This window comes from Clupea harengus, chromosome 11, assembly GCF_900700415.2.
Source record: "Clupea harengus chromosome 11, Ch_v2.0.2, whole genome shotgun sequence".
NCBI classification, from domain to species: Eukaryota; Metazoa; Chordata; class Actinopteri; order Clupeiformes; family Clupeidae; genus Clupea; species Clupea harengus.
This window is the reverse complement of record NC_045162.1, coordinates 24,014,313-24,028,529: the sequence shown is the minus strand read 5'-3', so window position 1 is coordinate 24,028,529 and position 14,217 is coordinate 24,014,313. Positions and strand designations below refer to the sequence as shown.

Genomic DNA, 14,217 nt, shown 5'->3' with positions numbered 1-14,217 from the left:
CTTGGTTGACACTGTTATATACTGTAGGTGCACTCTATATTTACTGTGCTGGCTACTGTAGATTGTCACCTACTCGCTGAAGTAGATAGACACGTCCTCAAAGTAGAAGCAGAAGCTTTAACTTCCAGAGGAAGTTCACGAGGTAGGCTTTTGCTTCTGCCACTAGCTCACCTTTTGTTTTGTATTCAAAACCTCTTTAGGTTTTGTCAAGGTGAACTGGTTAGTTCAGCTTTGCAGTTGTCACAGCCTCTACAACACGCTCCTCTATTCCTGTGGCCTTTCGTTTATTCAAAGTAAAACACGCTTGAGCGTTTGTATCCAATACCTTGTTTCCAGTCTCCGTTTGTGACAGCAGTTTTGTCCCCTTAAGCCAACAACCAATAAGGAATGATGATTGCAAAGATTGTTTTTTTTATCTCTTGTTTATTTATTTTTCATTGTGTTTTGCACATGTGAAAACAATTCTCTGTATGGATAATTGAGAATAAACTTGTATATTCAAAAAAATGTATAAACCTTAAATCGAGGTGTCTTAGATCCATTATTTGCCAACACCAAGACAGAAAACAAACAATTGGATCATATATCAAATGATATGCATTCTTGGAAAAGCAACAGCTAGCTAGTCATGACACACACACACACACAAACAAACACACACACACACACGTGCACACACACACACACACGCAGGCAGACACGGAACACGCACACACACTCAGACACGCACACACACACACACACACACGTGCACACACACACGCACAAATAAATGATGCCCCCAAATGGTTTGTTTCCACAGACTCTTCCAACACTGATGTTTACTTGCACTTGATGGATCCAGCCAAATGAACTGATTGTGTTTCAAGTGTAGGAACAAATAGTATTCATCAAACTACATGACTAACAACCAAGACCTAGCAACTAGTCCTTCAATGCGTCAACATCTTGTGATCTTGTAAATTACTGTCTAAAGTCCCTAAATTGTCAATGAGGGATCAACCCATCTCGACTCTGAATGGGCACATAAAAGCAAAGTAAGGCATCCAAGCAGAAAATACAGAAATTAAAAACCTTTAAATTAGAAATCAGAAATGAATATCCTCTGTCACATTTACTGTAATTTTTTATATAGTCGGTAAAACAAACCTACAAATTACAGTAGATTATCAATCACAAGTCTAAAAAACTGAAAGTCATTAAAACATTAAACGATTAGCAAATATTCATCCTAGTGTGCATTTCATGGTGTCCAAAACATTCATCAGATTTAACAAAGTGCACAGATTGAACTGCTTTAAGTGCTGAAAAAAGTCCTGAGTTCCTGTGTACAGTCATCGTTCATCTCTCTTGTTTCTTCAGCTGAACAGGACTGTCAGCTCGCAGGGCCCAGCTCTTCTTCTTGTGTCTGGTGCGGATGCGGCACGCATCTCTGTAGATTTCCCCATCCTCATCCTCAGTCTTTGCCTTGCCACTCCTGCCGCCATAGTCTTCATCATCATCCTCCTCTTCAAACATCTGTGTGAATCGTGTGGCCAGTTCATCCACATTCCCTACAGACCGGGCTCGTCTCTCCGTTGGATGATCTCGTCGTGGTGCTTTCTGTAACCTGGTCCGAACATCGGCATCCAGGGAGTCCAGCACAGCATGCTCTAGATCTCTGAAGAGCTGCATGGCGATCGGCTCCGCGCTGAGCAATGACTCCGGGGTCACGCCTCTCCTCAGCCTCAGAGCAGCTTGGTGCACCAAGGGTCCACAGTAAAGCCTGAGAAAGACAGGAGGTTGAGACATGCCTTTCTGTAAAAATACTTTACTGACTAAGGCCAGTGCTTTAGGCTTACTGAAACTTGCTTCAAACCCCATGGGTAGACCACTTACAAATGTGAGCCTTTCAGTATAACGTTAGTTATATGGCATGTTTAACATGGTGGAAAGAAAAACTGTCACTGACTCTTGTCTATCCACAAACTATCTTGTGAGTAATTTAAGGAATTAATAAAAATAACATTAAATAAATAACACAGTAAGTGTGCAACACATCAACATGTCTTACAAGGCACAAAGATACTCATTCTGACAAACATGTTAAAAGGTGAGACCACACATTATGACAGGGTAATGATCATACCCATATCCAAGATAGAAGAGCTGAACACATAGAGATGTGGTATTTAGGAAGAACCCCAGCTTCCTAAGGATCTTGCGCACCAATCTGTAATTCTATGGTAGAGTGCAGTAGGGTAAAGGGCCACAGGGAGGTAAACATACCGTGCAAGTTCTGGCTCAGGCAGAGGGAGGCATAACAGTTGGTTGAGCCTGTAACTGTCTTTCATGCACGCCTGCCATTGGCTGTAAGTGTGAGCTGACTCCAGGTCAGGGCCTCCAAACATATAGTAAAGCCGCAGGCCGTTCAGTCTTTTCAACACCATGGGACCTGCAGAAACAAAACCACATTGTTTAGAGGAGGGCACACTGCTGACTTTCCTTACTCTCTGTCCCTTCACCTATGCTCATTGAGAAGAACTAAACTTCTATTGCATGTACTGCTGTGCCGTACGATTCATTCTGCTTACAGTTAATTAATTAAGGAAACTATAATCGTGCCTCCCCAGTCTTTCAGAGAGTAAACATCTAAAACCAGAGGTAGCAGCTAGCCAACTCCAGACTATAGCACTTGCTTCCTGATCTTTCCTGTGCCCACAGAATGATTTCATGAATAAGGAGGATGTGATTCCCTATGCAGCTTCCCTTCCTAAAATCTCCTAGTGTGAATTTCAGTGCTATTGCCTTCTGAAATGTCTGGTTCAAGGGTTAGTCAAAATGCAGCAGGTGAGTAATGTATTAAGGATTAGGCATCAAGCCTTTGTGTAAAGGTACCTTTCTGGCCCTTGTATCGTTCACTCAGCTCCCCAAACACAAATCCCAGCAGCAGAGACCACAGGTGCTCTTTATGTGGCTGTGGGTCGGCTTTACTCAGCCAATAGCATGTGACGTAGACAGGTAGCTGGAATTTGGCTGCAATGGATGTTGAAATGGTATTGGGCACACCGAGTGTGTCACAGAGAACTTGCAGTCGTGGTTCTCGTGGTTCCTGGAACACCAAGACAGACATCACCGTCAATTCAGAGCTTTGTTGAAATGTTTGTTTTACCTGCGATTTATCAACCCAATGAACCACTCAAATAAAAAGTGAATTATGATTGGGTACTGTACCTCGTTCAGTGTTTCCAGATGAAGATTCCTCGCACTAGCAGGACAGGCAGCCTTTACCCAGAAAGTGCTCAGACTCAAGCCCTCCCTATCATGTTCTTCCACATAGCACTCTCCTGGGGCCACATGGGCCACGCTGGGCTTCCTATCATCCCTCTGCTTCTGTCCAGACAACAGCAGGCCATAAAGCACCTGGCGAATAGGCCTTGAGATCGCATTGCTGCTGGGGAGGTCATAATTCTCAACATGAGAGCTTAAGTGAGCTCTTTGCAAAACCAGGGCTTCAATGACAATTAAGCTCATTTTTCCCTCATACAATGGCATGCGGATCCAGCCAGGAAGAACCTGCAGTTCCTCTGGCAGCCTGCTGGGGGCGACACCATTCAAGAAGAACTGGGCAAGGTTGCCGTTTGTCAGTTGATATTCATTCTGGCACGCTGTGAGAGCCTTCCGGACTGGATCTCTGTCGTTCTGATCTCCAAGCAAACCAAGCACTTTTCCAATAGCTTTCTTTGTATTTGGGAGGCGAGACAACCAATGGAGGATACCATCGAGACGAGCATGGGATCTGGAGAAAGAAGCACTGCAGCTGGAGAATTGCTCCCAACTGTGAGATCCAATCATAGTGTCTATGTTTACATAGTCATTCCCTGCTAAGGCAGCAAAGAGAGGGAGAAGCTGCTTGTTCATCTTGTTGAAACACTTACAGAAATCTGAGACTAAAAATATTTTGGCTGGGATGAATTTCTGGCTGAGCCTTTTTTCCCACTGGAAATGTTTAAAGGGTAGAACTCCTGCTTTCAGGTCAAAGATAAAAAAGTCACTATCATCAGACAGAACTGGACAATTCCACTGATTTGCCAAAGCAGCGATTTCCCAGTCAGCCTCTTCCATGCAGTGAACAAATGGTATCTTCAGATGAATGAGGATCTGTTTGAAAACACTTACCAAGAGTACTGGCTTAATACTGCTATTGTAACATATCCGCCCTAAAGATAAATCTTTGCCAATTTTAATACGGTCTCGGGCACGTTGCTCAAGGGTTTCCAGTTTTTTGTCAGTGTGGTCACTTCCTCCATCAAGGATAACATAGGGCTTTATGTTGCAGTTCTTCAAAGTCTTAAAAAAGTAATTGATCAAAATCTCAAAAGCATAATAATCCCCACCATGCTTCAGGTCATATTTTGATTTGTCGTAAAGAATATTAAACAGATTACAACCATCTATAATTATCTTGCCACCTTTAAAATTGCAGTCTTTTAAAAACAGACTATTTCCCTCTATGTAAGACTTTAATCCTTTGACTCCCATGATGCCTGTCTTCCAGGTTGTCAGCAACACTGCCAGAAAGAAAAAAAGAGGAGAACATTAATTCATAACTCATTCTCTTTCCTTTATTTCCACCCTCATGTCCCTGTTTATCATCTAATATATCTCAGCTAAAACTCATGACTACGCTACATATCAGAAACAGTATGATCTCACTATGACCCATAATCGAACATATTTGCTGTTTCATTTAACTTTAAGTTTCATCTTTTTTCTGTTTAATATTAATTGCATTGTATTGTATTGAAGCCCATTTCTGCCACTTGAAGAAAAAGGACTTAGTATCTCATAATTATGACTAACTATCTGATAATAATGACTTACTTTATACAGGCTTCACACAAATTAAAACACTTGAACCAGTAACAGCCTCATTGTACTAAAGACCATAATTATGTCCCTGGCCCTGGTTGTTCCTAAACTAGGCTAATGCAATGCAATTTCCATGGGCCTGCCTGCATGTGAAGTGAGACCACTGCAGATTATTGAGAATGCAGCGGCACATTTATTCTTTGATCAGCCAAAGAGGACACATGTAACTCCTTTGCTGGTCACCCTTCTCTGGTTCCTTGTAGCTGCTAGAATTAAATTTAAATCCCTCATCCTCTAGCAGATGAAAAACCGGCATATTTAATAATACGCATTTTAATGCCAGGCAAGGGCGTCAGCAGCATTTTGAGAGTGGGGGGGGGGGGGGGAGACATATTTTGGCGGGGGGTCTGCGGGTTCTCCCCCCGAAAATTTTGAAAGATGTACATGCAATTTCCCGCATTCTGGTATATTTACCATGTTTTTAGATAAAAAATGATCTCTCTCTTTCATTGTTTTTCCTTGGAGTCGGCATGTTCTGCAATCACTGACTACTATTATGTTCTGGTAGACTGGGTTAACCCAGCTCGATCTGCAATTTTAAATAAGATTGAGCTTGGTCTGGTGATAGCCAGGATAATGTTTTGGTGTAATACACAGAGGACTGACACTGACAACTTTGGCACTTTATTCTCCATTTAATGAGAGCAAAATATTTAAAAGGAGGATTTAAAAAGTCGTTAGAAAAACTAGCATGTTAACTCCAGATTAGCTCACGGTTGTTAAAAAATAAACCTTCATTTTTTTTTGTAGCTACTTGAAAAAAGCATCCTGGTCATCCCTTTCTGCCTGAAACAGACGCATTGGTCTGAACACGGCCAAAAGCACAACATATTTCAGTCCCAGAATAAAATATCAACAAATGCTGTTCCACTAAATAAATAAAGTATGGTATTGCCTATAGTGCTAGTTGTAGGTAAATAGCTTGCTTTTGTAGCTATAATCATAATGTTTGCAGAAGGATCTTTGTGACTTAATGCTATTATAGCCAGAGAATGTATCATAAGGGTGCTTTGGCCACTAAAGGGAAAACTTGGGCAACTCTGACTTACTTTCCTCTTCCTCGGAAAAAAACCTCAGCTAGCGCAACGCTTCAATCAAAGAGTATGGGAGTTGAATCTGGTGCGTGATGTGTAGGAAACCAGGAAAACGCGGAGTGGATTTCTATTGCTATGGGTATTCCCGCTACTGATAAAGTGGAACGGATTTGATTTTATGAAGCAATGGAAAGAACGCTGGACTAGTAGACCAGTCATGCACTAATATTTTGATGGCAAATGTGGGGGGGTCCAAACGACTTTTTTTTTTAAAGTGAGGGGGACGTGACCCCCCCCCCCCCCCCCCCCCAAGTTATATTGTGGCGACGCCCATGATGCCAGGTGTAGAAAGCCCCTAGACGCTTTCCCAATGAGCACACGATCTGCAGAATACACCTGTTCAGCAGATCTTTCGAACACATTGCAAAGACACACAGAATTGATTTTTCTTACTGAGTAATAGCTAACGTATTTAAATAGTAATGTATAAATTCGTGGTAGACATGGGCTCGTTTGTAAGATTTGTTTGTAAGACTCGTTTATATGAGTTGCCTATTAGGGCCACCTTAAGGGTGAAAAAAAAAGTTATTATTATTTTGCATTTCGAGAATAAAGGTGAAATGTCGAGGATAAAGTTGAAATACCATTTCGAGAATGAAGTCGCAATGTTGACGATACAGTTACACCACTTCAGAAACTCACCTTGATGGCTGACCAACATGCGTCTGCACATCCTTGGAGTGCGATGATGAGTTTCTGAAGTGGTGCAACTGCAACTTAACTGAGCTGTATCATATTAATAACGTACAGGCTATTGCTTTATGCTTGACGTAATATTGTGTCTTTATTCTCAAAATGGTATTCCAACTTTATTCTCGACATTTCCACTTTATTCTCGAGATGCAAAATACTTTTTTGATGTCCTCTTCCATTTTTTCCTTGAATGTGGCCCAAACCCCCCGTCTTCAGTTTAAATATGTAGTCATAAGGAATCACTTACCAAGCTTATCAGAAGAAGAAAAATGGTCAGTAGTCCATTAAAGGCATTTTCTTGTCTGCTATTCTGCTCCTTGCTTTCCTCTTGAGTTGTCCGCCTGGTGCGCTGTTTACTTGGTTATATAAGTCTAACTGGAAACCGAAAGTTGAAGTGTATCAAATGTAATCATAGGCTGTAAACGGGAGTTTGGGAAACGAAACTTATGAATAATCCCTAGGGTTGCTCAAGAACGCCAGAGAGACAACAAACAAAACATTAGAATACAAAAGGGGTAAATTCGTGACCGAATGGATAAGTAGGTTAGTAAGTAAATAAGTTAATAAACAAATAAATAAGGTGGACAGTAGGACTTGGTCGCAACAACCATGTTCCAGGTTGTCAGCAACACTGCCAGAAAAAAAAAGAGAACATTAATTTATAACTCATTCTCTTTCCTTTATTTCCACCCCCTTATCCCTGTTTATCATCTAATATGTCTAAGCTACAACTCATACGCTACAAATCAGACACAGTATGATCTCACCATGACCGATTATCTTTAAAAAAAGCCACCATATTAGCTATTTTATTTAATGATATTTAAGTTTGATCTATTCTCTGTCTAATATATATTGCATTGTGCCACTTGAAATCATCATATGCCTTACTATGATAAAAATGACTTACTTTATACAGTCTTCACCCAAATTCAAACACAGTAACTCATTTAGTAACAATCTCCTTGTACTGAAGGCCACCATTTATGTCCCTTCATGCTTGTTCTTGACATTACCAGCCTAACAGAAAGTCCTCAACCGCCATTGTGTCTTCATTCTCAACATTTCGACTTCATTCTCAACATTGTGTCTTTATTCTCAACATTTCGACTTCATTCTTGAAATGGTATTTCAACTTTATTCTCGACATTTCGACTTTATTCTTGAAACAAATCACTCTTAAATTCTTGAATCACTCACCAAGCTTATCAGAAGAGGAAGAAAAATGTCCAGTAGTTCATTAAAGGCATTTTCTTGTCTGCTATTCTGCTCCTTGCTGTCCTCTTCTTGAGTTGTCTGCCTGGTGCGCTGTTTTGCTGGTTTATGTACACAATTAAATCACTAATTTGTATGGACACTGTGGTGTATGCTCATGTGATGTTCTGATTGATGTTCTGATTGATTGATAGTATTTGTTGCCATTGCTATTTTTCCTATGGCTCTCCAAACTTCATATCCAAACTTCATCTCCTAACTTGTTAGATTTTGATCAGAATCCTCCTTATATCTCTACCCCCTCTCGTGTCACAGGTAAACCTATTCCCCATCTCCACCCATCTCTGACCCAGCCCTTCTTAAAAATTAAAAATGTTTTATGATTTCCTGTTTTCCAGGTTTATATAACTGGAAACCGAAACTTAAAGTGTATCAAATGTAATCATAGGCTGTAAAACGGGAGTTTGGTAAACGGAACTCATCGATAATCCATAGGGTTGCTCAAGAACGTCAGAGATGCAACAAATGAAACATCAGACTACAGAAGGGGTCAATTCATGACTGACTGAATGAGTAAGTCAGTAAGTAAATAAATAAACAAACAAATAAAATGAGGTGGACAGTAGGCCTTATCTGTAGAAGAATTGAAAAAAACATGTCATACAGGATAGCCTGCTAAAAAATCCTTTATTGCAGAAATTACCTTCAAATAACGCCATTTCATTATTTTGCATCAGAAATCTCATATAATATAAGGGGCACCATTTGGAGGCTAAAATTAAATTGAATGCAGTGGACTGAAGGCCTATTTTGATGTCAACTACTCATGTGTGCAACCTCACCACACAAACATACAGAGATTAAATAAACAACATTCCAATACAAAATACAAAATATATATGAAATAGCAAAAGAGCCTAACCAGATAATGTCAATGTCCATTCCAACCTCATATATGTACTTGGCAAGACACCAATAACTGATAATAATGTCTCTAGCCACTTCTAAGAAGGATCCTCTGACTAAAATCAAGCTCATCCTGATCCCATAAATGTCATTGATAAGATTCATGGGTTTAAGAAAAATCATTTTCTTGTAATTATTTGTTTACCAAAAGCCCTTGCCCCTCCCTGAGACTCCCCCTCCCCCCCCCCCCCCCCCCCCCCCCATCAGCTGCAGGACAATGTGATCACGCCCAGGGACACCACCATGACCTTCACCTGCTTTGTCTTCTTTGTTCCACGCCCTCAGCTCACGTTCGCAGGTACATAAACACACACAAACAAATATTTTTTACATGCCATCCACAAACCAATTATGGTCACCATAGTTACACACACACAATCATGTTGACATATTATTTGTCTCACATACAATCCGTTTACTGTAAATATGCAAACACACCCAGTATTTCCGTACACGCCTGCGTTTAAGTTCACACACCCTCATACACAACCTGCATGTCAAGCTTATCCAGACTGTTTGTTTTTTCACTCCGTCTGAAAGAACAGTTTTATTTATGAGATTCTGTAAGGTTTCAAACAGTGGCTGTTGACTTTTTTCACATCAACTAACTGGAAGCACAGACCACTGACCATAGTTTTGTGGAATAAGTGAAACAGTCTTTTTGCATTCCGGCTCACCATGCTAGAGCCATGCTTTTTGGGGAAGGGATCTGTGCTTTCAAATCAGAAGAGCTTGAACAGTCTGATTTTTTTTTTTTATTTACATTTTTTTTATAAATGATATCTGGTCTTCCCGTTCCAGTTCTGCTAGAGTGGTCAGGCTAACAACTCAAAACATTTACATTTACATTACGCTTTTGTCCAAAGTGACGTACAAGGGAGAGAACAGTCAAGCTAAGAGCAATAAAAAAGCATGGTGTAACAATAAATACTACTTTACATGAGAATTAGAAAAACAACAACCTAGAAAAGAGGAAAAAGAAGTGCAGGAATGTAACTGCTGAAGTGCAAGTTAAGCGCTAGTCAGGTGCCAGTTAGGAGGGCAGTGCTCTCTGAAGAGTTGGGTCTTCAAAAGCTTCTTGAAGGTAGAGAGGGACGCCCCTGCTCTGGTAGTACTAGGCAGTTCGTTCCACCAACGTGGAACTACAAATGAAAATAGTCTGGATTGCCGTGCTTGCACGGACGGCAGTGCCAAACGACGCTCACTAGACGAGCGCAGCGTCCTGGGTGTAACATTTGCCCTTACAAGAGCATTTAGGTAGGTGGGAGCAGAACCAGTAAGCACTCTGTAGGCAAGCATAAGTGACTTGAACTTAATGCGAGCAGCTACTGGCAGCCAGTGGAGCTCGATGAGTAGCGGGGTGACGTGTGCCCTTTTCGGTTGGTTGAACACCAGACGCGCCGCCGCGTTCTGGATCATCTGTAGTGGTTTCACCACGCAAGCCGGCAGGCCCGTTAGGAGGGCGTTGCAGTAGTCAAGGCGGGAGCTCACCAAGGTTTGCACCAGCAGCTGGGTGGCAAACCTTAAAAGAACCAGATAAAGTACAGCTCTTTTTCATTATGAAAATACATATGTATAACCTAGGGGAGGTTTTAGTCTATTTAAATCCTGTTTGGATACAAATCATAAGAATTCTTCACAACTAAGGTGGTTTATTCTCTTTTTAAGCCAATTCCCTATTAATTTCATCAGTATGTTCACTGGCCATACCCCTCACTATGCTGTCCCCTATTTGGTTACTGTTTGCTTTGGGCCTGAGCACCAATTTCAGAAACCTGATGTTTCATTATCTTTTTAATTAGGTTGACACTGTTATATACTGTAGGTGCACTCTATATTTACTGTACTGGCTACTGTAGATTGTCACCTACTCGCTGAAGTAGATAGACATGTCTTCAAAGCTTTAACTTCCAGAGAAAGTTCATGAGGTACGTTCTGGTTACGGTTGCTTCTGCCACTAGCTCACTTTTTGTGTATTCAAAACCTCTTTAGGTTTTGTCAAGGTGAACTAGTTAGTTCAGCGTTGCAGTTGTCACAGCCTCTACAACACGCTCCTCTGTTCCTGCTCCAGTCCCTGCAGCTACTCCAGTCCGGGTTCCTGCTCCAGCACCATATGCTACCCCAGTTCGTTCATCCTCCCCAGTGTTTAGTATTTGCCTCCATGTTTAGTTCTCACCTGTAGCCTATGAATTAATTGAGTTCCTTTTTAAGCCCTGGACTTTTCCTTTTGACTTTGTGTGATATTGTTTGTGACTAGCAGGCTACGTCCTGTGTACTTAGTCTTGTTTTCTTGCCTTGTTTGCCCATCGTGGCCTTTCGTTTATTCAAAGTAAAACACACCTTGAGCGTTCATATCCAATACCTTGTTTTCAGTCTCCGTTCATGACAGCAGTTTTGTCCCCTTAACCCAACAACCAATAAGGAATGACTATTGGAAAGATGTTTTTTTTATCTCGTTTATTTATTTTTCATTGTGTTTTGCACATGTGAAAACAATTCTCTGTGTGAATAATTGAGAATACACTTGTATAAACCTTAAAACGAGGTCTCCTAGATTAATTATTTGCCAACACCAAGACAGAAAACAAACAATTTGATCATATATTAAATGATATGTATTCTTGGAAAAGCAACAGTTAGCTAGTCATGAGACACACACACACACACAAATTATGCCCCAATGGAATACACAGACTTTTCCAACACTGACATTAACTTGCGCTTCCAGCCAAATTAACTGATTGTGTTTCAAGTGTAGGAACAAATAGTATTCATCAAACAACATGACTAACAACCAAGACCTAGCAACTAGCCCTTCAATGCATCAACATCTTGTGAACTTGTAAATTACGGTCTAAAGTTTATATATTAGCAAAATATTCATCACTATTTCTGCAGGAATTCTCAGAGCTGATCTCACTTGGTATCACTAGATATGATAGATTGATCCTAAATGGAGATCTGAATATTCATATTAATAAGAAGAATGACTCCAAAGCTATGGAGCTCATGAATCTACTAGACAGCTTTGAACTTACCCAACATGTAAATGAAGCCACACATCAACATGGTAACACTCTAGACTTAGTAATAACAACAGGGTTAAACATTGATAATGTTTCAGTATGTGAACTACCTATCTCTGACCATCACTGTGTGTTTTTTGATGCCAACCTAATCTTAACAAAGCCTAAAAGGGAATTTTTGGTTCAAAAGCGATTCATAGATGGTAAGGCTGAAGTAAATTTCACTAATATAATGAGATCGTATGAGCCATACAGTTATGACTGCTCCTTAAATGACATGGTTGAGGATTTCAGCAATACCTTGTCATCTGCTTTAGATACTGTTGCTCTGCTAAAGACTAAGAAGAGGTCAAATGACAGAATCTCCCATTGGTTAAACAATAACAATGTTAATGAGAGTAAGAGAATCTGTCGGGCAGCTGAAAGGAAATGGAGGAAAACTAGGCTCACAGTTCAATATATACAAAGAGTCAATAACTGCCTATAACAAAGCAATACGTATGGCAAGAAAGGATTACTTTTCCAAGGTTATTACAGAGAATGCTGGAAATTCTAGAATATTATTCTCCACTATCGACCAGCTACTCCACACTGCCCCTATTCCTCCGCAGCCCTCCGCATCAAAATGTGAAGAACTTGCACTGTTCTTCAATAATAAGATAACTTCAATTAGAGCTAGTATTATTTCTGATGTAAATGCAGATGGCCTCAGAAAACACTGTAAAAAAGATGCAACCATGGGAAATTTCACCTGCATCACATTGGTGGATCTTTGTAAGACTGTCACTGAGTGCAATTCATCCACTTCATGTATTGGCCCTGTACCTACAGCATTTTTTAGGCGGGTCTTCGACAGTATTTCAAGTCATGTCCTGAAGATTATAAATACATCTCTTCAAACTGGCATCTTCCCAGATGCCTTCAAAACAGCTGTTATAAAACCCTTACTAAAAAAAAAAAACCTAGATGGTAATGCACTGATCAACTATAGGCCGATTTCTATGAAGGGCCGTCTAGGACATAACTATTGAGACACTCTCACACTCACTACTGAGACACTCTCACACATACTAATGAAACACTCTTACATTCACAACTGAAACGCTCTCACACTCACTACTGAAACACTCATACATACATACTCTGTAAACCTATGCACGCTCATATATAAAACCTTATACATACTCGTCTGAAACACTTACACATACATATGAGAAACACACACGCATACATACATACCTCTGTGTCATATACACATACATATGAAATGATTACATGCATACAAATGAAACATTTATACGTATCTATCTGAAACACTCATGCATGCACGTATGAAAATGCAGTATATATACAGTATATATATCGTTGAACACTTGTACATTCATAACTGAATCTCTTGCATATGATTACAAAGATAGAAAAGTTTAGATACATGTGCAAGTGTTTCACATATATTTGTACAAATGTTTCAAATGTGTATGTATACGTTTTTCAGTTATATGTATGTATGCTCTTACATGAGGATGTGCAAGCGTTTCACATGTATTCATACAAGTAATTTCAGTAGTGACCGTGAAAGCGTTTCAGTAGTGAGTGTGAGAGCGTTTCAGTAGTGAATGTAAGAGTGTTTCATTAGTATGTGTGAGAGTGTCTCAGTAGTGAGTGTGAGAGTGTCTCAATAGTTATGTCCTAGACGGCCCCTCATAGATTTCCAATCTTCCATTCATTAGTAAAGTACTTGAAAAGATAGTTTCAGTGCAAATAAACTCCTTTCTCAAAGAAAACAATATCCTGGAGAAATTTCAATCAGGCTTTAGAACATGCCACAGCACTGAAACTGCTCTTACTGAAGTAATCAGCGACCTCAGACTAAATTTGGATGCAAATAAGGTCTCAATCCTGGTCCTCTTAGACCTAAGTGCAGCATTTGATACTATTGATCATGACATCCTAATTAATCATCTTGGAAAGTTAGTTAGGGTTTCTGACTCTGTATTAAACTGGTTCAGAACATACATCAAAGGGAGAAAGTTTTACGTCAGGCTTGGAGATCATGTGTCTAAGAAACATGACATCTGCTTTGGGGTTGCACAAGGGAGCTGCCTTGGTCCATTATTATTCTCACTGTACATCATTAGAGAACACAATGTATGTTTCCATAGTTATGCGGATGACACGCAACTGTACATCTCTGCTGAGCCAAATGATGCTGCAGCAATAAACTCCATTACTACATGTCTTTTGGCGAAAAAATAAGTGGATGAGCAATAATTTCTTAAAGTTAAAAGAGGACAAAACTGAGATCCTACTAG

General features: G+C 40.1%; 1 protein-coding gene across 1 annotated transcript; it reads right to left on the bottom strand.

The window, feature by feature from the left end:
* Positions 1-784: 784 nt before the first annotated feature.
* Positions 785-7,172, bottom strand: LOC105908874 (protein asteroid homolog 1-like). Its single transcript, XM_031576939.2, has 5 exons — positions 6,946-7,172; positions 3,214-4,550; positions 2,878-3,091; positions 2,269-2,434; positions 785-1,765 (listed from the first exon to the last, which is right to left on the bottom strand). The coding sequence occupies exons 2-5, from the start codon at positions 4,519-4,521 to the stop codon at positions 1,342-1,344; spliced, it is 2,112 nt and encodes a 703-aa protein (XP_031432799.1). The 5' UTR covers positions 4,522-4,550; positions 6,946-7,172; the 3' UTR covers positions 785-1,341.
* Between the last annotated feature and the right edge of the window lie 7,045 nt (positions 7,173-14,217).